The sequence below is a fragment of the Lepidochelys olivacea genome (assembly GCF_965140295.1).
Source record: "Lepidochelys olivacea isolate rLepOli2 genome assembly, chromosome: 11".
Taxonomy (NCBI): domain Eukaryota; kingdom Metazoa; phylum Chordata; order Testudines; family Cheloniidae; genus Lepidochelys; species Lepidochelys olivacea.
This window is the reverse complement of record NC_140421.1, coordinates 25,955,733-25,982,484: the sequence shown is the minus strand read 5'-3', so window position 1 is coordinate 25,982,484 and position 26,752 is coordinate 25,955,733. Positions and strand designations below refer to the sequence as shown.

The window sequence follows — 26,752 nt, the reverse complement described above, 5'->3', positions numbered from 1 at the left end:
TGGACTCTCAAGCAACAGGGATGCGGATTTTGAGGATGAGGAGGAGGTTGAAGCACAGCAAGCAAGTGGAGAAACTGTTTTCCCCCAACAGCCAGGAACGGTTTTTCACCTTGGATCTAGTACCCTCCCAACCCACCACAGGCGGGCTCCCGGACCTAGAAGGTGGAGAAGGGACCTCTGGTGAGTACACCTTTGTAAATACAATACACGGTTTAAAAGCAAGCGTGTTTAATGACTAATTTGCCCTGAAGACTTGGGATGCATTCGCGGCCAGTACAGCTACTGGAAAAGTGTATGGGATGGAGCGGAAATACTCCAGGAACATCTCAATGAAGCTCTCCTGGAGGTACTCCCAAAGCCTTTGCACAAGGTTTCTGGGGAGGGCAGCCTTATTCCATCCTCCATGCTAGGACACTTTACCACGGCAGGCCAGTAGCACGTAGTCTGGAATCATTGCATAACAAAGCATGGCAGCGTATGATCCCGGTGTTTGCTGGCATTCAAGTAACATCTGTTCTTTCTCTCACTGTGTTATCCTCAGGAGAACGATATCATTCGTGGTTGAAATACGGAAATTTTATGAAGGGGATATTCAGAGATGGCTGTTCCTGCTGAGCTGTTTGCCTGTGGCTGAACAGAAATCATCCCTGTTAGCCATGCAGTGGGGGGAGGGGTGAAGTGATCATCCCAGAGAATTGGGTCTGTGTGTGGTGGGGGGGTAGTTGGGTTTGTGCTGTATGTTAACCCGAAAACCGCAGCCCCTCCTTTTAAATGGCTACCCCATTTTAAAGAGCTAACCCAATGGGTGCTTGGAATGTGAAATGAGGGCGCTGCTGTTTGAAACAATTCCCACATGTTAGGACAGTTAAAGAAGCCAAAAGACTGTGGCTTACCATGTCTGCCTGCAAGCTGAATTCTGTTGCCCACCGGCCCTGTGTGGTCTCTCACACCGTGCCGGCAGGCCCTGGATGAGAAGCAAAATGCGACCTTGTAAAGAAAGCACACGTGCTATGTAATGTTAACAGCTTGATTCACTGTGGAAGAATCTATCCATTGTTCTCTAAAATCTCCCTCTTTTCCCCTCCTGCAGCTGCAAATGTTTCATCGCTCCATGTATCACCTACATCCCAGAGGTTATCAAAGATCAGAAGCTGAAAAAAACACCGCACTCGCAATGAAATGTTCTCTGAACTCATGTAGTCCTCCCACGCTGAAAGAACGCAACACAATGCATGGAGGGAGACAATGTCAGAGTCCAGCACAAAATGAAAGCGAGGAGAGGAGGAACAAGCGAGAGGAGAGAAGGCAGGATGCAATGGTGAGGCTACTGGAGGATCAAACTGATATGCTCCAGCGTATGATTGAGGTGCAGGAAAGACAGCAGGAGCGCAGACCGTTGCTGCAGCCCCTGTGTAACCAATCGCCCTCCTCCCCAAGTTCCATAGCCTTCTCACCCAGATGCCCAAGAATGTGGTGGGGGCTCCAGGCACCCAACCACTCCACCCCAGAGAGCTGCCCAAGCAACAGAAGGCTGGCATTCAAGAAGTTTTGAAGTGCAGTGTGGCCTTGTCCTTCTGTCCTCCCCTCCTCCACCACCACCCCACCCAGTACTTCCCTCCTCCCCCACCCCTCCAGGACTACCTTGGCAGTTATTCCCCCATTTGTGTGATGAATTAATAAAGAATGCATGATTTTGAAACAACAATGACTTCATTGCCTCAGCAAGAGGTGATCAAAGGGGGCAGGGGAGGGCAGTTGGCTTACAGGGAAGTAGAGAGAACCAAGGGGGCAGGTTTTCATCAAGGAGAAACAAACAGAACTGTCACACTGTAGCCTGGCCAGTCATGAAACTGGTTTACAAACCTTCTCTGATGCGCAGCACACCCTGCTATGCTCTTCTAACCGCCCTGGTGTCTGGCTACGCGTAATCAGTGGCCAGGCTATTTGCCTCAACCTCCCACCCCGCCATAAACGTCTCCCCCTTACTCTCACAGATATTATGGTGCACCCAGCAAGCAGTAATAATGATGGGAATGTTAGTTTTGCTGAGGTCTAACCAAGTCAGTAAACTGTGCCAGTGCGCTTTTAAGCATCCAAATGCACATTCTACCACCATTCTGCACTTGTTCAGCCTATAGTTCAACAGCTCCTTACTACTGTCCAGGGTGCCTGTGTATGGCTTCATGAGCCATGGCATTAAGGGGTAGGCTGGGTCCCCAAGGATAACTATAGGCATTTCAACACCACCAATGGTTATTTTCTGGTCTGGGAAGTAAGTCCCTTGCAGCAGCTGTTCCCACAGATCAGAGTTTCTGAAGATGCGAGCATCATGCACCTTCCCAGCCATCCCACATTGATGTTGGTGGAATGTCCCTTGTGATCCACCAGTGTTGCAGCACCACTGAAAAGTACCCCTTGTGGTTTACGTACTGGCTGCCATGGTGGTCTGGTCCCAAGATAGACAGAATGCATATCCCTATCACCCCACCAGTTTGGGAAATGTGGAGGTCATAGTGGATGGCTTTGCTGCAGTGGGGTTCCCTGAGTCACTACCCTTGATAACAGCAGATCAGTGATCGCATTGGCTACTTGGATCATAACAGCCACCACAGTAGATCTGCCCACTCCAAATTGACTCCCGACTGACTGGTAGCTGTCTGGCATTGCAAGCTTCCACAGGGCTATCGCCACTCGCTTCTCAACTGTGAGGGCTGCTCTCATCTTGATGTTCTTGTGCTTCAGGACAGGGAAAAGCAAGTCAAAGTTCCATGAAAGTGTCCTTACGCATGCAAAAGTTTCGCAGCCACTGGGAATCATCCCAGACCTGCAACACTATGCGGTCGCACCAGTCTGTGCTTGTTTGCTGGGCCCAGAATCAGTGTTCCACGGCATGAGCCTGCCCCATTGCCACCAGGATGGCCAAATTGCCGAGGCCTGTACTTTGAGAGAAATCTGTGTTCATGTCCTCATCGCTCTCCTCACCGCGCTGTCGTCACCTCCTCGCCTGCTCTGCAGGTTCTGGATCTGCATATAATGCTGGATAATGCACGTGGTGTTTAGAGCAGTCACAACTGCCGCAGTGATCTGAGTGGGCTCCATGCTTGTTGTGGTATGGCGTGAGCAGGAGAGCAGAGTGGCAGCAGAAGCGGCAGGTGGAGGACGATGCTGACAGCAATATGGCACCCGCACAGAAAAAGGCGCAAAACGATTGTTGGCCGTTGCTGTCACAGATGGATGGATGGATGGGGGGCCTGACGACATGTACCCAGAACCACCCGCGAGAATGTTTTTTGCCCCATCAGGCATTGGGATCTCAACCCAGAATTCCAATGGGCAGTGGAGACTGCGGGAACTGTGGGATAGCTACCCACAGTGCAATGCTCTGGAAGTCTATGCTAGCCTCAGTACTCTGGACACACTCTGCCAACTTAATGGTCTTAAGTGGGGACACACCCGATCGATTGTATAAAAATCGCTTTCTAAAAAATTGACTTCTATAAATTTAGAGACTAAAATTTATTTGAACATAAGCTTTCATGGGCTACAGCCCACTTCATCAGATGCACAGAATGGAACATATAGTACAAAGATATATAGACACATACAAAGAACATGAAAAGGTCGAAGTTGCCATACCAACTCTAAGAGGCTAATTAAGAGGAGCTATTATCAGCAGGAGAAAAACGTGTAGTGATAATCAAGATGGCCCATTTCAGACAATTGACAAGAAGGTGTGAGGATACTTAACGTGGGGAAATAGATTCAATTTGTGAAATGACCCAGCCACTCCCAGTCTCTATTCAAGCCCAAGTTAATGGTATCTAGTTTGCAAATAAATTCCAGTTCAGCGGTTTCTCATTAGAGTCTGTTTTTCAAGTTTTTCTGTTGCAAAATTACCACCTTTAAGTCTGTTACTGAGTGACCAAAGAGGTTGAAATGTTCTCCTACCAGTTTTTGAATGTTATGATTCCTGATGTCATATTTGTGTCCATTTATTCCTTTGCGTAGAGACTGTCCGGTTTGGCCAATGTACATGGCTGAGGGGCATTGCTGGCACATATCACATTGTTAGATATACAGGTGAACGAGCCCCTGATAATGTGCCTTATGTGATTAGGTCCTATGATGGTGTCACCTGAATAGATATGTGGACAGAGTTAGTGGTTAGTGTTTTTGTTGTGTGGTTGCTAGTGAGCATTTGCTTCAGGTTGTTGGGGGGGAGGAGGGAGGCTGTCTGTAAGCGAGGACTGGTCTGTCTCCCAAGATCTGAGAGAGTGAGGGATCGTCTTTCAGGATAGGTTGTAGATCATTGGATGATGCGCTGGAGAGGGTTTTAGTTGAGGGCTGAAGGTGACGGCTATTGGCGTTCTGTTACTTTCTTGGTTGGGCCTGTCCTGTAATAGGTGACTTCTGGGTACTCTGTCTCTGTCATTCAGCAGGTGGGTATTGTAGTTGTAAGAATGCTTGATAGAGATCTTGTAGGTATTTGTCTCTGTCTGAGGGATTGGAGCAAATGTGGTTGTATCTTAGAGCTTGGCTATAGACAATGGACTGTGTCCTGGATGAAAGCTGGAGGCCTGTAGGTAAGTATAGTATAGCGGTCAGTAGGTTTCCGGTATAGAGTGGTGTTCATGTGATCATCGCCTATTAGCACAGTAGTGTCCAGGAAATGGACCACTTGTGTGGATTGGTCCAGGCTGAGGTTGATGATGGGATGGAAATTGTTGAAATCATGGTGGAATTCCTCAAGGGCTTCTTTTCCATGGGTCCAGATGATGAAGATGTCATCCATGTAGCGCAAGTAGAATAGGGGCATTAGGGGAAGAGAGCTAAGGAAGCTTTGTTCTAAGTCAGCCGTAGAAAATGTTGGCATACTGTGAGGCCATGCGGGTACCCATAGCAGTGCCGCTGACTTGAAGATATACATTGTCCCCAAATGTGAAATAGTTGTGGTTGAGGAAAAAGTCAAAAGGTCAGCCACCAGGGTTGCTGTGACATTATTGGGGATACTCTTTCTGATAGCTTGTAGTTCATTTGTGTGTGGAATGTTGGTGTAGAGGACTTCTACATCCATAATGGCCAGGATGGTGTTTTCTGGAAGATCCTGAGGAAACTACAATCCATCGGTGAAGTCAGTGTTGTCTCGAAGATAGCTGGGAGTGCTGGTAGCGTAGGGCCTGAGGAGGGAGTCCACATAGCCAGACAATCCTGCTGTCAGGGTGCCAATGCCTGAGATGATGAGGCATCCAGGATTTCCAGGTTTATGGATCTCGAGTGGCAAATATAATACCCCGGTCGGGGTTCCAGGCATGTGTTAGCACAGAAACAGATCTGTGCTTTTTCAGTGTTCTTTTTTCTCCTGCTGGTAATTGCTCATCTTAATTAGCCTCTTAGAGTTGGTATGGCAACTTCCACCTTTTCATGTTCTCTGTATGTATGTATGTAACTATATGTTACATTTATTTTAGCATAAGCTTTCGTGGGCTACAGCCCACTTTATCAAATGCATAGAATGTGTTAGTCTCTAAGGTGCCACAAGTACTCCTGTTCTTTTTGCAGATACAGACTAACACGGCTGCTACTCTGAAACCTGCTCTAAACAAGCAATTCATGGAACCCTGTTCTGTAAAAATTCCAATCAGTTTTTCTCCTTGTAGCCAAGTAGTATTCTACCGTATTGTTAAACTATTTCAGTCTTGTATCTTTGCAAGAACTAGTGCAGGTATGTGCCATGGAACATTTTCAGGAATTAAAAAGTATTTGGCTTAATTAACATATGTCCTCCATTTCTAGCTATAAGGGTTTGGGATTTGAGCAATATGGTGATAAGCCTACATTTTCTGTGGGATGGCATCTATCTTGCCAAGCGGTTGGACAGCACTTCCTGAGATTAAAAAAAGAAATTTATTCCATACCCTGCATGAAGAAAGTAAATGAGAATTAAGTCCTACAGTACCACTTTGAATCAACACAAGTGTTTCCAGAGGGAAAGAACAGGAAAAAGTGCCTTGTAAGGAATCCTTCTGTGACAATCTAACAGGTTTATTGAAGTATCACACAAACACAAAACAATGCACTTGGAATCTGTCAATTCTCAAGAATACTTTCTGGATGCTAGACCAGAAACTTCTGCCTTTTGTTTTGGCTGCTTCCTCATGGTCTAACAACTGACTAATCAACTTACCATTCAGAAGCACTAACAGAAAACAGATTTAAAGGGTGGAGAAGTGTGTCCTGCAGAATCCTCTATCATCCCAGTTTATTATTGCCTTTTTCCACCCCATGTTAGCTCAACCCTTCTTTCAGGTCTGAACATTGCTACCTTGAAAACATTAAACTTTAATCCCAAGTCATATAGTTCTCTAAATGGCTAGACTTGACCATTTCTACCCAATAAATTTGCCTCCCATGTCTTCCATGTAAAGTAAAACATTTTTATGCTACTGTGTGGCTTCCTGGACTCAGAAAGAGAAGTGTGATGTTACTTCAGAAAGAACACCTAGTTCAGAGTGAAATAAGTTGCAAAAAATGAGATCCAAGTCAGATTTTTAAATTTCTGGCATATAAACATGCAACTGAGGGCCTTTTCAAGTGAGATGTAGGAAAAGCAATCCCTTTAGAAGACTCCCATACTAACTGCTGCCAACCTCAAAAGTTAGAAATGCTAGGAAAGGTTAAACAAGTTGTTTTTCTGTTATTTGTATGCAAGTTGTGATGAAGTCCTGAAGAATTTTTTGGCATAAAGAGCAGGAATGCCACTTAGATGTTGAAGCAAGCTATTAAAAACAGCTGAAAGCTATTAAGACCCATATACCAGGATTGCAATAGTCATCCTTTTGCAACTGCAACATAGTATGACAATGCCTTAGCCCCAAACAGAGAAGCTTCCACAGCACTGGGCATATGTAACAGTAATTCTTAAGCAGCTCTTACTAAAAGACGTATCTATAGCAGATATACAGCAACAGAATTCTACTAGCTAAAACCGTGTTCATTAAACAGTTGTCAAGCACAGTTCTCTTAGAACAATACTGAAGTTTTCAAACACAACTGTTAAAACAATTGTAATATGGCTTCCATGTCCCATATTAACAGTATTTTTTTAAAATTAGCAAAATTAGAGAGACCTCCCTCAGAAACTCTATTGTACTGTTTCTGAGCATAGTGATAACGTTAATGTAAGGCCACAATAGGGTTGTAACCTAATTTATAGTCACACCTGTCTGGTGTAGCCATGTTTGAAAACTATCATAAAAGGCTACTGTCAACAGTGCTGCAAAGATTGTGTTCTGAGCATCTGCCACTAATGGTGAAATTGTGCTGCTACTGTTCTTTTATGTACAAATAGGAACTTGGTACTACTTTTAAAAGTGTGTACAGTACATCTTTAAAGTGTTTAATCACTTTATTTTACAGATAAAGTGCTTAGGGGGTTCAACCACTAAGCACAGATTGATTACTGGTGGGAGTACACTGTTGGAGTCAAGTACATAAATGATGCTCCTGAACCGTTGGCAGGATTCTTTAGTGCCATGGTTACTTGCGGGGAAAAAAGTCTGAAAAATTCTACTCACTAGTTAAATAAAGAAATCACCTCTTTTCTTCTGCTCTGTGAGAATAGCTAACATTGTGCCTCCAAACCTTTAAGATTATTAGGCTCTCAGTAATTATTTCTCTGATATCTGAAAAATGTATTTGAACTTTTACTAAGGGGAGGAAAAAGGAGTCTCTGTAAGAGGGCATAAAAGGTATTTTTTACTACAGAAGAATTTTGGACCTACCACTTTCTTTGAAACACAAAAGCCTCTCCAAAAATTGAGTAAATTGAGGGTGACCTGCAAATAAGTGAAAAGCTGCGCTAGCACCCTTTTGTTTGCGTGCTTCTCTGGCATGCTTAAGGCAGTTTTTTTTAAAAAAAAGGCATAAGCAACTGAAGGGGACTCAAAGCTGGAGAATTATTGAAATGACAACCTCACAAGTATCAAGACAGTGAAAGCTAAGCCACAGGTGAGAAAGGTTTCTTTTTTAGTTTAAGTGTTTAAAAAAGTCACCTTTTTGTTAACACTGCCAATGACTGCATATTGTCAAGAAATGCTGCCGAAAGTTTTAACCACTCCCCTTCAGTTAAAAAGATGAGGGAGAAGGCATCACAGTACACATGCTTCAAGACATACAAGAAAACCAAGGAAGACCAGCCCTGGCCTTCCTGATGTTAAGGTATAAACTCCAGCAAAAAGGAGGGGTGGGGGGGAAGCATACTTCCCTCTTTTCTGAAGAAACTGTAAATCACCTCTAAGTTAAACAATGAGAAGTTTCTTGTTACAAGAGTGCAGATTTTTATTTCTTGTACCATTAATACGGAGATGCATAGCAAGTGTATCCATGAGCCATAGGGCCCTGTTTTACTTTGCCTTTTTTTTTTTTTAAATAAAGGAAAACACTTTCTGAATTGAAGTATACATATAGCATGTTAAAGGACCACTGACAACTTTGATTAGGTATTCTATTTAGCTTCCGTCTTACTCTCTGGTTTGTACTGATGCATACATTCCCACATGTGATTATCTCTTGGGGTAAAAAGAAAAGGAGTACTTGTGGCACCTTAGAGACTGACCAATTTATTTGAGCATGAGCTTTCGTGAGCTACAGCTCACTTCATCGGATGCATACCGTGGAAACTGCAGCAGTCACTGTGATTTAGGAATGAGTACTAAAGGGGAAGGTGGCATGAGGAAGAGGCATTAATCCTTTTCCATACTCATGTTAGAGTGAAAGATATTTCGGTTTCTCCCGTAAAAAGGGCTGGATTTTGATTTAGAAGAGGTGATGGAACCCAAATAAATCTGAAATCAGTATTTAGTAAGGCAAAGTGCCCCAAAATTACAGACCCCACCCCCAACGCTTGCAAGAAGAAATGTGCCCTTTTTATTTGAAAAAGGACAGATGATTATGATGAACCGCTGTGCACGTAACTTTAGCAGTTACTTGTAGACCCAAAATGTTCAGTGAACACCCATTAAGAGGAGATGAAAACTTGCAACCACAATGAAGAAATATCAATAGAAACCTTAGAATTAAGTTGTAAAAGTTTCTTCACACTGGCCAACATACTTAATAAAGGCTAAGGCAGAAATCCAGATTAGTGGGGAAAATAATTTTATTCTAACTTCAGAGTTTGAAAAAAAATATTTATAATTTTGCCATGCTAGATTTCATGCTACATAAAATCAACATGATCAGCAGAAACACTACTTTTGCCTCTGTGTTCGTGTTATTTCGTATTAAGAAGCCTAAGTAGCCTCAAACTCTGAACTGTAAAAATAGTCACATTTCTAACTGGATGTATTATTAACCATTTATATAGCTAGATCTGGAATACTTTATAAACTCTGAAATACTCCATTACACAGAAATATTTGCTATGACACTTCAGAATAACTGAAAGACAATATTTTACAATAGCTATGAAATGCATTCTATAATATTTTAAGCAGCTTCCTGCTGGCCTAGTACAAGTTATTTCCACTGTCATAGACAAAATTAACATTCAGTTTCTGGTCTACTGTTGCCAAGAACAATAGAGGCTGGAAGTACTCTAGGGAGGTTTGCCCTGTGTGGATCAAGAATGCTTCTAATTGATTATCAAGTAGGATAAGTAGGTTCCTAGGGAAGGACTGCACTGTGCTATCCTGTCCTCTAATCAGGCACGGTGAAGAGGCAAAAAAGAGGTAGAGACCTGATGAAAGTAAGAGGCGCTTTAAAATGCAACAAGACTAAAGAGTCCCCTATAGAAAATGTTCCTGAACTCAAGAGCAATTTGATTGAAAACAAAACAAAAAAAGATAGCCTTATTAAAATTGAAGGTCATACTTTCATAGAGAGGCTCTCAAGAAGGCTTTAACTACTTCAATGCAAGACATCATGAATTTGTTAAAAATCTGGTATCATTTTTCTGATGTTAAAAAGGGTCATGCTGTCTTTAACATGTTCTTCTGTTTAAACAGATGTAACTCTTTTGGTTAATCTCTGGCAGTGATCGCCATTTCACAGTACATTCAGCCCACACAGAACGGATCAATAACACTACAGACACAAGACTAGACTGCATCCATTTAATAACCACAAGGAAATGTATCATTCAGCAAAATTCTATATATTACAGGGTTCTGATTTTTTTAAAAAAAGCTTTGTTGTTACAGAAAACTAGCCACCCAGCTATGGGAAACAAAATGAACATATGATCAGATAAAACCAGTTGTCAAATCACAATTAAGAATACTAAGTAATTTTACTTTTGCACACAACACTACATAAACAAAAAGGAATCAGAAAGAAAAAGTCAGTATAGAACAAGTTGTAAAACTAAAAAAAAAAAATAAAAATAAAAAATGAAAATCAGTTACAAGACCCAGGATCAGTGGATCACAGAAGCTCTCAGAGAAGACTAGTTTCAAATAAAGGCAATTGTATTAACAATTTCCAAACATTGGTTACTGCCATGAAAAATGCTTCTACAAGCCTAAACAATTCTTAGACCACATTATTTCATGTGACTAAAAATAGTAATTTAAAACTGGCCTTTTGTATCTAAAAATTATAAAACAGCACCATGTATTGGGTAGCTAAGAAAAAGTTAGGTTTTGCAAAATATCTGGGTAGGGATTTGAAGCGTAGCTCGTTCTGTCATGTACACACAAACGCACAACTCCCTCTCCATATAGCACTAGTTAGTGCTTTCAGAATAAGTAACCATTTTTAAACACACTAATGGAGGCGGAAGCTCACCACTGAGTACCCCAAAATAAGATCTAAATGAAGTTAGAGATGTGTCTTGGTTATATTTTCCTGACCATTCTGAACATGAAAACACTCAATTAAATTACAATATTAGTCTAAATGATTAGCTTTAAAGTTACTCCATTAATCAACTCTGCAGTGGACTAATTTAAAACTAATTAAGTTTACACACTGCATACATTAAAAGTGCTGAACTGTGATATTTTAAGATGAACACAATAGCTGCTATCACTACAGTCGTCATCTACAACCACCTTATCACTTCAAACAATTAATCACTGTCAACGAGAAACTATTCCAAGACAAATATACTCAAAAAGGAAAAGCTAATCGAAGTTTGCAAATCTCAGCGAACCCCACAAAGATAATTTTGGTCAGTTTAAAGGTAAGTTTACTTACCTGAAGAACAAGAGATCAGAAAGACAGCGAACGCCAACTTGGTAGCAGCTCCCATTTTCGAAATACAGTTACAACATACAGATGGTGTTTCTACTATCGAGTTTCCTGGTTCTTCCAAATAGAAAAATCCACCTTTAAATTTAACTGTTATAAAGCAATCTAAAGCAACATTTTTGGAGATTAGAGTGTTTATAAAAGAAAAATCAGATTTATTTAGATACTGACGATCCCTCCAGCTCCTTCTAGTGAGATCCCCAATACAGGGGTGTATATATTTGGAGAAGCATTTCAAAATACACGTGTCATTTGGCTTCTGTACAAATGGTGGAAAAATGCAATTCAGAAAAAAAATGTTAAGAATCCATAAAAAGTCAACAGCGGAAACCGTCTTTTAGGAAAAGAACCAAATCTCAGAGCACAGTTCAGCTTTTTTTCACGTCAAGCTCTGTAAAGTATCCCTCGTCGTGTTGGGCCAGGCAAGTTGTACTGAAATTAGTAAACAATATATTTTCAACCTTACTCCCGTTATACATGTAGTGTTTGAGCAAGTAGTTCCATCTCCGTTTCAAACGTCAAAAACAAGTAAGCCACTGACAGAATTGTAAACTTGTCAGTTTCTTTATAAAATTGTCTAAAAAGGAAGTTACCAGCCACACGTGGGCAACATTGACGTTTACTTTAATAATGCTGGGAGATGTAGAGTGACCAGAGGAAAAGGACGGGGAGAGAAACAACAGCTATATAACAAACACGCCTTTACAGTTCCACGAAGGTAAATCTCTTGGCTTCCCTTCACCAGTCAATGAAAGCCGCACGTTTCCCCTTCTCTCCCCCCACCTCCCTCCTACTTTCGCGATCCTCTCCTTGTCCGTTCAACACCGGCTGTACATTTCAGACATTCTTGCCTCAACACAGAATTTCAAACTCCTTTAAGAATTCCCTCCAAGAGACTATATTTGGTGTTTAAACAGTGAAGAGTGACTGAAAAAACAACAACAAAAAACCCTGCAGTCTCCAGCCGCTGGGGAGGAGGGTGATCTATGGGCTCGTGGCAAGTCTCTTCTTCCTTGATTGCTGTGCTTCTAGGAGAATTCCGCTTCTATGGAGATGAAGAAGGTACCAATATTATATACACATGATTGGATGTGGCCAGTATATTCGTGTTTGCTGGGCTGGTGACAGCTTTCTTCCTCCAGTGTGCTGGACTTGAGGCTCTTCTGTTTGATGCACAACCGTCTCCCAACTCCTCACGGATACATATTCCCTCCCTGCCCCCAACGTGGTTAGAAGAGAGAAACCTGGAGAATTTTTCACTCAGTCCAACTTTTGCTTTCTTAGGAAGAAAAACTCCCCAATGGGCGGGGGTTGAAAGCCTGGTGAACTCTTACTGCCTTCTCCTTGTGCCTCCCACCCCACGTTCCAGGCAAGCCCTGGGCAGAGGGTTGGAAAGAGGGCGGAGGGGAATCCCCTCTTCTCCCCCTCCCCTAGCTCTGTCCCCGGCTCACTCCTTGCTCTGAGGAAACTGCTGCAGGCTCCAACCCTCTCGTCTCCCGAGCGGCGCGACACACAACAACTTTGCCCCCCCAGGAGCGGAGTTTAGGGGTCGACGACAATGAAAGGCCAAGCCCAGAGCTTTTCTCTAGGCGGCGACGGACGAAGGAGCCGGCTTTATCGTCCCCAGCGTCCGGCTGGCAGCTCCGAACGGCCCTCCGTACCGTACTGCTGTTGCTGCTCGCCTGTGGTAATTTCATATCTACCCATTCACCGTGTGATGTGCAGAACGAACCCAAGATGGCGGCACCCGGGCGATTGTTTTTGTTTCCTCGCCTGGCTCCCCTCCCCCAATCACGGCTGCCTGTCGCGCGACTCCGTGCGTGCGCGAGTCGTCCCCAATTGACAGCCCTCGGAACCACTCAGGGCGGAGCACAAGGCCTCGCCTTGCCGGCTGGGGCGGGGCTCTGGTGGTCTTATGCGCGAGGAGGAAGGCTCCCGCGCCCCGTATCTGCGCGCGCCTCCTTGCTTGGTGAGTGGGTCTGCTCCCGTTCCTAATCGTCTCTCCTCACTTCTTCATGCCCCTGGGCTGCAGGGGATGTCTTGGTGGGTGCTACACCCGTCACCCTTGCTCCCCTTCCTGGCTTAGTTGATCTCCCCTCTCCTCCCGTTTGCCGTTTCAAGTGCAGCCAGCGGAAAGGAACCCCCTGGAAGAGACCTCAGGAGGTCTAGTCCAACCCCCTGCTCAAAGCAGGACCAGCCCCAACTAAATCATTACCTCCCTCATCCCCCTTATCACTGTTGTCAACTAGTCTGGTGCCAGATCTCTGCCCAGACTCTTCAGCCTCAGTGTGCTGTCCTGGGGATCCTGAGGTTACCCTATATTTTCAAGTTTATTTTTAATAGTTTTGGGAGATAATAATGCTCATGTTTAAGCTTTTTAAAATCCATATAAATGTTTGCAGTTGCTGACTATCAGGGAGTGGGGGGAGAGGGTCAGACAATAGGTTTTTTTATGACAGTAGATGTTGAGATACAAACAGTTAAATTTTTGTAGCTGTTAAAACACAAGCTGTCAATGTCACGTCAAAATATATCAAGTAAGTAGCCTTAAAATCAAACTCTAATAAATTCTCAAGCAACATTCTTCTTACTTTCATGTTTGACCCTCTGTAAATTTCTATTATTATCCCTGGATTTATTTTCTTGAGTGGTGGAGGGGGAGGGTTTTCATGCGTATGGTGAAATAGGTGTTTACCAACATTTACCAGTAAAAATCTAATCCTAAACCTGGCCATCTGGGTTTTACCAGTGCAATTTCTGGTTTGGGAGTGGAGAGGGAAGGAGCAGCAGAAAGGGGGTGGAGGGCAGCTTGGATTGCTCCTTCCCTCCCCCACCTTCCCTTATTTTTGTTTTATTCTTTTTCATTCATTTTAGTTTTTCGTCTAATCAAAAAAGGCCATAGCAGGCCCTAACCCTTTTCCTCGGAGGTCTTACACTTGGGCACTTGTGAGGAACAATAATCTGTCCTCAGTCACCCACCTACCGTCCCTACCATGCCTCACCTCCCCAAGAACCTTAGAAAGCTGCCAGAGCCACAGAATGAAAATCCTGATATTGACTTAAAAATCATGGATTTTTAGAAAAATAATAAATTTTATTTTAATTCTTCTTGAGCCTTTTAGGGTTCATGTTTTCATGCTTTCTCTGCAATCCAGGGCTAGAAACTTTCCATTTTTAAAATAAATGCTCACGTCACATACCAATAATCACATGACTCCAAGAACTGAGGATTCAAGGAAAACAGCAAATATATCAAGATTTGAGTTAAAATTGTGAGAGTTAGTAACACTAAATTATCGATAGTGGTTGCCACCAAATCCTTCACCAGCAAAAAGGGTCCTGCTTCTCAGAGTAGGGCATATGCCCAAGTGGCTGCAGAATCTTCAGCAGTAGCTGTCTGCAATTCCACTAGCAGGGCCCCTTACTCCAACTTTACTAGGGGTATGTCTTAAGTGAAGAAAAAAGAGGTCAGCTAACTTTAAGTACCAGTGTAGACACAGCAACTTGACTTTTAACTGAGGTTAGCAGCATCAGTTAAATTCTATAAGGGAACTTGCATCAAACTCAATCTGCTGACCCAAGTTAAAAATCAAGTTGCCTTCTCTTCACTGCTGTTTTAATCCAAGATTGCTAACTTGAGTTAGCTAACTCAAGTTAAGAACACACCTTTTTTGCAATGAAGATATACTCTGTGAAGCCTGGCCTATGCTGCTTCTTGATGGCTGCCTTGCCCCTTGTGGTAGTGTGCAGGTTGGTCGCTATTGTCACAGCAGCCTCCAACATGTGTGATACTGGCAAGGCTCTGTAATTCCTAGTAGGTGGTGCAACTCAAGATGTGGCAGCATTAGGGATCCCAGTGGAGAGTATCTATGTCTCCACTGAGCCTCTGGAGGTTCTAGATGCCAAGCTGGTCCTCACAATTGTTCTGTGCTGCTTCTCCAATTCAGCCTCCCTGGTACTCCTCTGTACCCTCAGGAAACTGTTGACTAACCACTCATCTTCCTTTTGGCTTGAAGGACCCAGGCCTTCACCAGTTATTATTATTTGTATTGTGATGGGGCCTCGATGCCCCAGTCACAGACCAGGACCCCGTTGTGCTAGGTACAAACACAGAACAAAAAGACAGCTCTTGCCCCTAAGAGCTTGCAATCTAAGGGCTTGTCTTCACTATGGGGATAAGTTGACCTAAGTTACGCTACTCCAGCTACGTGAATAATGTAGCCGGAGTCGATGTAGCTTAGGTCAACTTACCCCGCTGTCTTCACTGTGCTGCATCAATGGGATACGTTCTCCAGTCAACTTCCCTTACTCTTCTCAGAGAGCTGGAGTACAGGGGTTGACTGGAGAGCGCTCTGTCATCGATTTAGCAGGTCTTTCCTAGACCCGCTAAATTGATCCCTGCTTACAGCAGCATCGTTCTCCCCATAGTGAAGATCAGCCCACAGTATAAGATAAGAAGCAACAAGTGGATACGGGCAGGCAGACAGATAGGGAGGACAAAGAGACTATCACCAGCATTCTCCTAATGAAAGTTATACATCTTGCTGATGGCAACTGTGAAATAGTTTTCTGAGGTGCCCTTCCAGAGGACCCTGTACAGAGTCCACTACTCTGAAGACCAATGTGTACACAGGCAACAAGGACCAGCTGAAGCTCCTTTTCACTCTGGCCAAACTCTGAGAAAACACCTATCTGATGCCCTGTAATGAGTCCCTAAGTAGCCACAGGCTGACTGTGGAGTTCTGCCATGTGTTCTGGGATGTATTCAGGCTAGCTCTCCTGATAGTGTAAATCAGGGGTGGGCAAACTTTTTGGCCTGAGGGCCACATCTGTGTGGGGAAATTACATGCAGAGCCATGAATGTAGGGCTGGGGCAGGGGGTTGGGGTGCGGGAGGGAGTGTGGGGTGTGGGAGGCAGTGTGATGTGCAGGAAGGGGTTCAGGGCAAGGGATTGGGGTGCAGGAGGTGTGTGGGGTGTACAAGGGGGCCCAGGGCAGGGGGTTGGGGTGCAGCAGAGGGCTCAGGGCAGAGGATTGGGGTGCAGGAGGGGTGTGGCAGGGGGTTGGGGTGCAGGAGGGGTTCAGGGTGCAAGCTCCAGCCTGGCACTGCTAGAGCGGCTCCGGGGTGGCAGTGGCACATACTGGGGCTAAGACACGCTCCCTGCCTGCCCTGGCCCTGCGCCATGCCGCTCCTGGAAGCTGCCGGCACCACATCCCTGCGGCCCCGGGGGTGGGGGAGAGACAGAGGGTTCCGCACGCTGCCCTCACCTATGGCTAGTCCCCTGAAGCTCCCATTGGCTGCGGTTCCCTGTTCCCGGCCAATGGGAGTTGTAGGGGGCAGTGCCTGCAGGCAAGGGCAGTGCGTGGAGCCCTCTGCAACCCCCATCCCACCCAGGGGCCTCAGGGATGTGGTGCCAGCCACTTCCAGGAGCGGCGCAGGACCCGTAGCCCCACAGGGGTGGCAATCCCGTGGGCCGCAGTGTGCCCACCCCTGGTGTAAATCAATGATCTGGGCCGCATGAGCAGCAAAGTTTGAAAGAACATGATCATGAAGGGCTACCCCTTCTCTTACAGAAGTAGTCAGAGTTGAGTAACGTTGTCCATCAATCTGGAGGAAAAGTGAACTAACACTGCCTGAGTTGTATCCATTTCATGGATAAACACGATTTAAATTGACAGAGCTGGCAAATCATCACCATTACTTAAATTAACAAGGGCACAAGCACACAAATTTATATATATTATTTATTTGTACTGTGATACCTCCTAGGGACCCCAATCAAGGACTGGTATCCCATTGTGCTCAACACTGTATGAACACCTATTAAAGAGACATTCCCTGCCCCAAAGAGTTCACATGATGACATTTTGTTTGGAGGCCCTCAAAAGTAAAACTGAATATGAGATCGTGCAACTCTGGAAATATCAGGACATGTGGCAACACCTTGTATGCTGCTCTTTATTCAAGAACTTCAGAATGATTTGCAAACAGTAATTAATTAAGTCTTGCAACACCCCTATTTAATCTGTAGTTTTTATAGTGTCCTATAACACAATATTCAAACTCAACTTGTTCTGCAGGTTGTATTTTCAACTGGCTCAGCTTCTTCAAAGTGTTAATCACATTGCCGCATGAGCTGAAAATTATAGCAGAGAGCTATCAATACCACCTTAATTTAAAGATGTTTTTTGTTTATTTTTGGCAAGTTATAGCTCAGTTTTAGGATTAAAAATGGGCTTTTAACTATTGTTTTTAAATTGTTTTCCTTGAATTATATGGAAACATGGCCTCTTCTAATGATATGCTCACAGTGGGAGATTATTTGGGATCCTCAAACAGGCGTCAGCACTGCAGAAATAATAATTAGGTATTTTCTATATATACCGTTTAAAAATGTATTTCAAATGTTTGCTTCAGTGAGGTTATTTTATTACTCTAAAACCAGAAGACTTCAGATTTTAGAGAGCTACAAGTACGTTGTTAATATCTTCAACAAATTTTTACTGACAGCATTCAGATTTTTGTTTAAACCAACATTTTTGCCAACAATTTCAAATATAAAGAGATCAATAAATCCTGATTAAACATTATTATACAATGCCATTTCTGTGCATGTCGTATTACAAACTTAAAATAAGATTGTGTTCCTTCTTTATGGGGCTTACAATCTTAAAATCTGATTCATCATTGGTCTAAGGCTTATTTGAACAGTCATAAGGCCCCACCTACTGAATATTACTAACTCATGATCTGCTCAATCAGGGCAATCTTGGGCAGTCATGGGGCTTACCAGGGCAGGATCAAGCATGGTAGGAGCCTCCTTATGCCCTTTTTGTTCCCCAGCTGTGCAAGGGACATAGGGGCTATGGTGCCTGGTGCAGATTAGCATAAATATCATTGCCTGGAGCTAAATTAGCCCCTTAACACAACCATAATCAGGTGGATGCAAACTGCCTCTCCTCTGATAGTGTGTCAGCATGGGAGTCAGTCCAGGGATGAATTTGATCCTAGGTCCCAGTCCTGCAAAGGACCCTTGCATCCCTTTGTGGAATCCCTCTGTGGAACCTAAATTAGTTTGATAACATAATGTATAAATATAACCCTTGCATCCCTTTGTGTAATCTAAATTAGATTGATAACATGTATAAATATAATAGGCCAACAGAGGTACATAAAAGGGGAGAGACAAGAGTAAACAGTAGGAAGGGAATATTACTCTTGGAAGAGCACTGATATATATGTTAATAAAACAGGAGCCCAAGGATTAGACATGGTTCCGGCTTCTGCTGAATCTTGACAACACTATTCCCTTGGTCAGTAAGAGCTTGTGATGGGGCGCCTGTCCTGCACTGGCCCTGAAAGGGTTAAAACCTGCCTAGGGAGGCAGGTAGCAAAGGAGTGGCTGCAGGGGAAACAGCCAATTAGGGCGGCAGCTGGACCAGCCAATCAGGGCCCATCTGGCCCATATAAAAGGAAGTTGCAGACCAGAGCCAGTAAGTCTGCCATAGGGAGCTCTAGGAAGAAGATTGGCTTCCTGGCAGCCTGCTAGGACTTACAGGCTCTGCAGTGATTTCCCTACACTCCCCCTGAATTTCCCCAATACCCCCCTGTCAAGGTTCCTTCCCCATTCTGAACTCTAGGGTACAGATGTGGGGACCTGCATGAAAACCCCCTAAGCTTATTTTTACTAGCTTAGGTTAAAACTTCCCCAAGGTACAAACTATTTTACTTTTTGCCCTTGGACTTTATTGCTGCCGCCACCAAGCGTCTAACAGGGAAAGAACCCTCTTGGAAATGTCTTTCCCCCCAAAATCCTCCCCAAACTCTACACCCACTTTGCTGGGGAAGGCTCAATAAAAATCCTCACCAATTTGCATAAGTGAACACAGACTCAAACCCTTGGATCTTAAGAGCAATGAAAAAGCAATCAGGTTCTTAAAAGAAGAATTTTAATTGAAGAAAAAAAGTAAAAGAATCACCTCTGTAAAATCGGGATGGTAAATACCTTACAGGGTAATCAGATTCAAAACATAGAGAATCCCTCTAGGCAAAACCTTAAGTTACAAAAAGACACAAAAACAGGAATATCCATTCCATTCAGCACAGCTATTTTATCAGCCATTTAAACAAAACGGAATCTAATGCATATCTAGCTAGATTACTTACTAAATTCTAAGACTCCATTCCTTTTCTGTCCCCAGCAAAAGCATCACATAGACAGAGAGAACCTTTGTTTCTCCCCCCCTCCAGCTTTGAAAATATCTTGTCTCCTCATTGGTCATTTTGGTCAGGTGCCAGCGAGTTTATCCTAGCTTCTTAACCCTTTACAGGTGAAAGGGTTTTTCCTCTGGCCAGGAGGGATTTTAAAGGTGTTTACCCTTCCCTTTATATAGGCTCCGCAGTGATTTCCCTACACCCCCCCCTGAATTTCCCCAATACCCCCCCCTTCCACCTCCAGTTTTGTGAACTAGTTACATGCCAATTTAGTGACTGTCTGGAAATTTGAACTGAAATTGAAACATTAATACACACTTTAAAAGCATATAAAGTGTATGATAAAATACATGTATCTGAAAAAGTATCATAGATTTGAAAAGTATGAACATAGACTAGCTTCCTTGTACAGCTGTTGTTTTTTATGACAATGTCAGTGCATTCATTTCGGTGTTGTTGGCCAACCTAATAATTTCAAATTATGATTTGTAAGCAAAGTCTAGATGGGCTGGGGGGAAAGGATTCAGGACCAGTTGTATTTACATTCACACCTAATCTACCGAGGTATCCAGCAAACAGAGCTGTGTTGCCCAGTTGATAGATTTTGGCTGGGGTTGGGTTACAAATCACCTGAATGCAGGGGGCAGGGGTAATGAAATGTTATTCTTATTGTATGAGTAAAGGGCAGTAGAACTGTACGTAGCCTGTGTTGATTGAAGGCATCGAGAGAGAGAGAGAGAGGATGGGGACAGGTGTTTTGTTTGATGGTCTGCCTGAGTCACAAGTACTATTTGACCTGCCCCTCTCCGCTGTTTAAAGACAGAGCTGATTAGGCTCCACAGATAGTCTTTTGTTTTGTTCAGTGACCACTACGGCTGAAATCACTGATAATTAGGTCTAAGTGCTTCGTCCTGCTGTGGAATAGTGTTTCTGTGAAAGAGACGGCCCAGCCTGCATTAGCAGTGAGGTTCCCCCAGTGAAAGCTCAGCTGAAATCACTGAGAGCCAGTGAAACCTCAAGAGACTAACTTGTAGAGACCACAGTGGCAGCAGAAGGTGACAGTACAGGACCATTGGCAACAGAGCAATGGAGTGAACGGTGGCATAATGAACAACAGTAGACAGAGAGAACAATGAGTAGCTGGAGGAACGAGCAAGGTGCCTTCTTGCCCGTTATCTAGGAGGTGTACTCATGTGAAAGCACCTCTGAACTTTGAGTCTCCACTGACCAAGGACAACACCGGTGAGTTGGGTGCAGTGGAGGGAAAAGTGAGGGGCATGTTAAATAAACATTTGTTTGTTGGACTATATTTTAGTGATTTTGCTCCAGAATGCTGGATTTGTGACTGGGGATGGGAACTTATATAAATGTTTCCTAGTAGGCCAAGATTTTTAAAATGCATTATTTGCCAAGGTTGTTATCTCTCATCGTTGCTATCTTGAGAGGTCATTATGTTGGGGAGTTTCTGTACTAAACATTTTTATTATTATAATTAATTGTTACATAAGAATGGTCATACTGGGTCAGACCAATTGTCCATACAGCCCAGTACTCTGTCTTCCAACAGTGGTTAAGGCCAGGTGCTTCAGAGGAAATGAACAGATAATCATCAAGTGATCCATCCCCTGTTGCCCATTCCCAGCTTCTGGCAAACAAGCTAGGGACACTCAGAGCATGGTGTTGCATCCCTCCCCATCCTGGCTAATAGCCACTGATGGATCAATTCTCCAGGAATTTTTCTAGTTTTTTTTTTAATCCTGTTATATTTTTGGTCTTCACAGCATCCCCCAGCAAAGAGGTCCACTGGTTGACTTTATGTTGTGTGAAGAAGTACTTCCTTTGTTGTTGTGTTTTTTTAAAAAACCTGCTGCCTATTAATTTCATGGACTGACTGCTAGTTCTTCTGTTATGTGAAGGATTAAATAACATTTCCTTATTCACTTTCTTCACACCAATCAAGATTTTATAGACCTCTATCATATCCCCCCCCAGTCGTCTCTTTTCTAAGATGAAAATTCCCAGTCATTTTAATTCTGTTTCATACCCCTAATCATTTTAGTTGCCCATCTCTGTACCTTTTCCAATTCCAATATAACTTTTTGGGGATGGGGTGACCAGATCTGTACACAATATTCAAGGTGTTCACATACCATGGATTTATATAGAGGCAATATGATATTTTCTGTCTTATTATCTATCCCTTTCTTAATGATTCCCAACATTCTGTTTGCTTTGTTGATTGCCGCTGCACATTGAGTGGATATTTTCAGAGAACCATCCACAATGGCTCCAGCATCTTTCTTGAGTGTTAAGAGCTAATTTAGACCCCATCATTTTGTATGTGTAGTTGAGATTATGTTTTCCAATGTGCATTACTTTGCATTTATCAACATTGAATTTCATCTGCCATTTTGTTGCCCAGTCACCAAGTTTTGTGAGATCCCTTTGTAACTCTTCAGTCTGCTTTGGACTTAACTATCTTGAATAACTTTGTATCATCTGAAAATTTTGCCACCTCACTGTTTACCCATTTTTCCAGATCATTTATGAATATGTTGAACAGTAATGGTCCCAGTACCGATCCCTGAGGAATACCACTATTTATCTCTCTCCATTCTGAAAACTGATCATTTATTCCTGCCCTTTGTTTCCCATCTTTTAACCAGTTACTGATCCATGAGAGGACTTCCCTCTTATCCCATAATGGCTTAATTTTCAAAAGTCAATTTAAATTAAATATAAATTTTTTAAAAAATGTATTTTTTTCAAAATCTAGACCTGTTATATGTTTTGGTGTATTTTGCATTATCCTTATGTTAAATTTGCATTCTACTAACAAAACATTTAATTTATTCATATCTCTTTTATATGTTGCAGGTCAAAGTGAAAATGAAACGACAAAAAACAATACATTAATTTTTCCACTCAAAGGCCTCAAAAACTATCCAAGGTGAAGAACACATCAATAACCAAGAATATATCAACATGTCATCTGAAGGTTCAAGTGATGTATCTACGTCCGACCAGCCCAAAGCACAAATACAGCTACCTATTGAAGAAACAGTGTCTCCTAAACCTAAAGGCAGTTCCCAGTGTTTGTGGGTCAAAGTGTTCCCATTTATTGAAGTTACAAAAGATGGCTACTGGTGCACCTTTTGCAAAAAAAACTTACGAAGAAAGAAAGCTTTCCAATGCTATAATTGGTAAAAGTGGAGGAGCTTGGTTTGTCAGACTGATCAGCAAAGCCAATGCTGACAAACTACGTGAACAGGCAGTAAAACGCCAGGCCTATGGGCTGTATCAACATGCAGAAAGCCTTATAAACCCACTTTCAAAGCCAATTTTAGAAGTACTTAATGAGGCTGTTAAGAATGCTGGAGACACAACACAGTTCATGCGAACAAACATGGCTGTGGCATCATACTTTCTACTTAAGCAAGAGATACCACACACTACAAACTGGAAGCCAATTTTAAGTGCGTTGTCACATGTTCATCCTGTAGTTGAACACTGGTTCCAAACACGACCAGCAAATGCTCACTATCTTTCTGCAAGAAACTCAACTGACTGGCTAGAAGCATGCGGTTCAACAGTTGAAAAAGTGAAGAACTCTCTCACCACATTCAAAAAATTTCCATACATGGCTGATGAATGCACTGATGCAAATGGACATCAAGTATTAAGTCATGTGTGTTATCTTGATGTCAGTGGTAGGCCAGTAGATGCATTTCCAGATGTTCAAGTTATAGAAGACACATCGGCTGCATCTGTGACAACCCACATCTAGAGTTTAAATGCTTGTCAATTGGACCCCAAACAGATGGCTGCTTGTGCATTTGATGGAGCTGCAAACTTCTCAGGAAGACATGGTGGAGTACAAGCTTTGCTCAGAGAGAAGTGCAACCCTAATCTCTCCTATACACACTGCAGAGGCCATCTACTCCAGCTAGCACTCGTACAAGCTGTAGACTCTTCAAAATACATTTTAAAAGTTATACATTTAATGTCTTCATTATATTCATTTTTCAGCAAAAGTCCAAAGACTGAATATCTTGGAAAATATACAAGGTACACTGGGACTGAAGTTCATATTAGTCCAACCTGGGAAAACCCTCTGGCTTTCTTATGAGCGATCCTTGGCTGTTGTCTTAAAATTACTCCAGCCATTTTTACTGGCTTTGGAAAGTATCTACCAAGATGGGATGGATCTAAGTAGTGAGGCTTGTGGATTACTTTTGCTATTACATTCAGAAGATTATTGCCATTCTCTCTCTCTCTCTCTCTCTCTCTCATAAGTCTGCTGTTGAAACCACTTGAGTCATTAAACAGTGCCATCCAGGCATCTGCTACAACAGTAGTAGATCTTTGTCCAGCAATAGAAGCTACATTTGGATCAATCAGAGAGCTATCCATTGAAAAAGTACTGGAAGAAGCAAAGACTTCAGTCCAGAAGTTGACTAATGAAAGCATTTATATTGAATCCTTAAGTGAAGAAGAGAAGAAGTGTTTGTTAAGACAACTGAAAAAGTACACAGACTTGATTCTTAAAAATCTACAACAGTGATTTCTAGAGTCTACTCAACCTCTACATAGCTTTTACTGATGCCTGTCCTATAAAACACCAACAGTTGAGTGGAGTGAGGCACTACCAGCAATGGGGCTGCCATGTGCTCAGGACAGAACAGAATTTGAATAGAGTGGAATATCATATGATGAATGAATGAAGATTTGACTTCAACTTCTTTTTTATCATCACTGGTGGCTAGACCTGATCTTTGTGCTGTGTTTCCTGGGTTGAAAGAAGTAGGAATTCATCTCTTGCTACTCCCAATCATAACAGCTACAGTTGAGCGTTCTTTTTCATCACTGAATAGAATTCTGTGTTCTGAAAGAAGTCGCCTTTTGCCTGATCATGTGAATGAACTAATGAGCATATCAACTGAAGGAATGGAAGTACCGGACACACGAGAAGCCACCAAAGATGAATGCATTGCGTTCAAGAAGTTCATTAACAGAGTTGTGCAAAATTATGACAAGAAACCAAGAAGGATGTAGACTTAGTGCTTCATAGACGGCTTGAGTAGCCAACTTTTAATTTGTGTGGTGATTTTAAAACATGAGTTAAATCTAATAAAATGGTCATGAAACATTTTTTCAGTTTTTACTATAGTGCCGTACAGCCCACCCTTCAGCCTCACAGTCTCACCCCTCATCAGCCCGGACACCCACCCTGTAAATTCGAACACCCTTCCCTAATTTCAATTCCTGGGGAAACCACTGGAAGGTCCTGGGAAGAGGATAAAGGAGCTGGAGCCAGTGGCAGGAGCAGAAGGAACTGAGGCTGTGGGGAAGTAGCCTAGGGAATAGGGACAGTGAGCTGGAAGGAAGAGGCAGCAGAAAGCTGCTGTTTGCAGGGTCCTGGGGCCTGGAGTAGTGAGCAACCCTGTCTCCCTGCTGCTGAAAGAGTTGCCTGGCTGTGGACTGCTAAGCCGCTGAGAGGAATGTCTGGACTGTTTTTGGAGGAGTCCTTCCAGAAGTGGGGGAAGCGGATGGTGATACAGCTGGAGGGCTGGGCTACAAAACAGATACCAGCATAAAGGCATTTATATCAGCATACCTTGTTTTGTAATTTTCCAAAACACACTATATTTATCTAATAAACACTTTTATATAAAACCAACTTACCTAATTCGGTGCAATCTCCAGTGTGGATGCAGTTATACTGATAATGTGTTTAGCAATATAAATGCATCTGCTCTAGAATGTTGCACTGATTTAACTAAGTTGGTTTTTCTATCAAATAAGTTAAATCTGTGCAAAAACTGAATGAGGGCCAGCCTTCAGAAGTGATCACTGCTGACTTTTGAAAGTGTTTGCAAAGTGCTCCAGGGGTTGAGTGCTGTCTCTGCAGGGCTGTTGCCATTACGGTGAGGTTGCAAAGTGCTGAATTCTGTCCCAAATAGATGTGAAGAACATCAATGCAATGTCAGTCTCCTCCCTTTGTTTGTTTGCATCTCTTCCCACTGCCATTTTATGTTGTTGTTGCCCCTTCTCTTTCTTTCCTGGCTTTTCCCTTCCATTCTCCTCTTCCTGTACACTTCTGGTTCTTTTCCCTCTTCCAGGACCAATCAATTTGATAACTATTTTAATGGATCTTTCCCTGTGATATGTGAGCATGCAAGATATAATACCTGGGATCTGTGATTTTACACAGAGTTTACTCTGATGCGGCAGCAACAGCATGAAATGTATGTGATCCTACCTAGTTTTGTTCTTCTGTTCCTGGTGGGGAGCACTTTTTCTGGAGACAAGTGTGAATATAACTTTCCATTCCTTCTGAGGAAATAAGGAGAACAATGGAAAAAACAACTGTGTGTCTCTTTTTCCTCAACAGAGCATTCATAACAGGAACACAGAAGATTTCATCTGTGCCTCTGCTGCTTTTACACTTATCACTGAACAAGCTTTATGTACTCGGGAGCAGCAGCATAGGCAGGATCCTATGCTGCAAAATTAATCTACAGTCTCCACAGAGGTATTTCTAAAATGTGGTGGGAAACATGGGCTTCCTGTGATATTTTTTTTTGTATTGAATTTCAATCCAAGATTTATTATCTGATTAATCCAATAATCCTCTGAATTATTGGATCTTCCCTCACTGTGTGAAATTCTTAACGTTATATTCTGAAGGAATGAGAAACAAATTTGAGTCAGTGACTTTTGATGAAAAAAGATAAATGGTCCAAACAGCAGGAATGAATCCCACATCCAAGTCATTCCTATCACACCAGCCAAGCATGAGACTATTTAGCCTCTAGTGATGCTGAAATACAAATACAAGAGGCCTGGTTTATATTTTTCTCATTTATTTATATTTATATATATAATATTTTTAAAGTAGCATAAAATGTTCCTAATTTGACCTAGGATTCATGAATTATAAATGATTTGTGTGAAAAATTGTATTTCGTCCAAAAAATCTGATGTTTGAATATAGATTTTTATTGTAGACCATCCCAGATGTATGTTACTGGGTAAATAAAATTATATTGTTGACCAAATATGTAATTATATTATATATTGGAAGCATCATATAAATAACAGAGTTTGAGAAAGAGAGACTGTCTTAGTTTATTTGTCCATGACAGTTTTTTCTCCTGTTACTTTTAAAATCAAACTTACAAATTTCACGTGCTGCTATCAGGCCCAGTGAAGTACTGTCTTGCTAAAATAAAAACAAAAATAGGCTGAAACGCTAGCCTCAGTTTGTACCCAGGTGTTTTGGCTA

The 26,752-nt window shown here is 42.6% G+C and overlaps 1 protein-coding gene and 1 long non-coding RNA gene across 4 annotated transcripts in view; one reads left to right on the top strand and one right to left on the bottom strand.

Annotated features, from left to right (window-relative positions):
• ACVR2A (activin A receptor type 2A) overlaps positions 1-12,986 on the bottom strand; it is a 115,702-nt gene extending 102,716 nt beyond the window's left edge. For 2 of the 3 annotated variants that reach the window (XM_084643231.1, XM_084643232.1), the window contains exon 1: positions 11,197-11,355. In XM_084643231.1, coding sequence (XP_084499357.1) covers positions 11,197-11,251 — 55 coding nt within the window. In that variant the 5' untranslated portion in view covers positions 11,252-11,355. Of the gene's footprint in view, positions 1-11,196 lie in introns of all 3 variants that reach the window. The other variant, XM_084643233.1, reaches the window with a different exon arrangement.
• Positions 12,987-13,077: 91 nt separating this feature from the next.
• Positions 13,078-26,752, top strand: part of LOC311528336 — a 36,719-nt gene continuing 23,044 nt past the window's right edge. Inside the window, exons 1-2 of the long non-coding RNA XR_014713576.1 lie at positions 13,078-13,219; positions 22,342-25,999. This is a non-coding gene — a long non-coding RNA (uncharacterized lncRNA). The remainder of the gene's footprint in view (positions 13,220-22,341; positions 26,000-26,752) is intronic.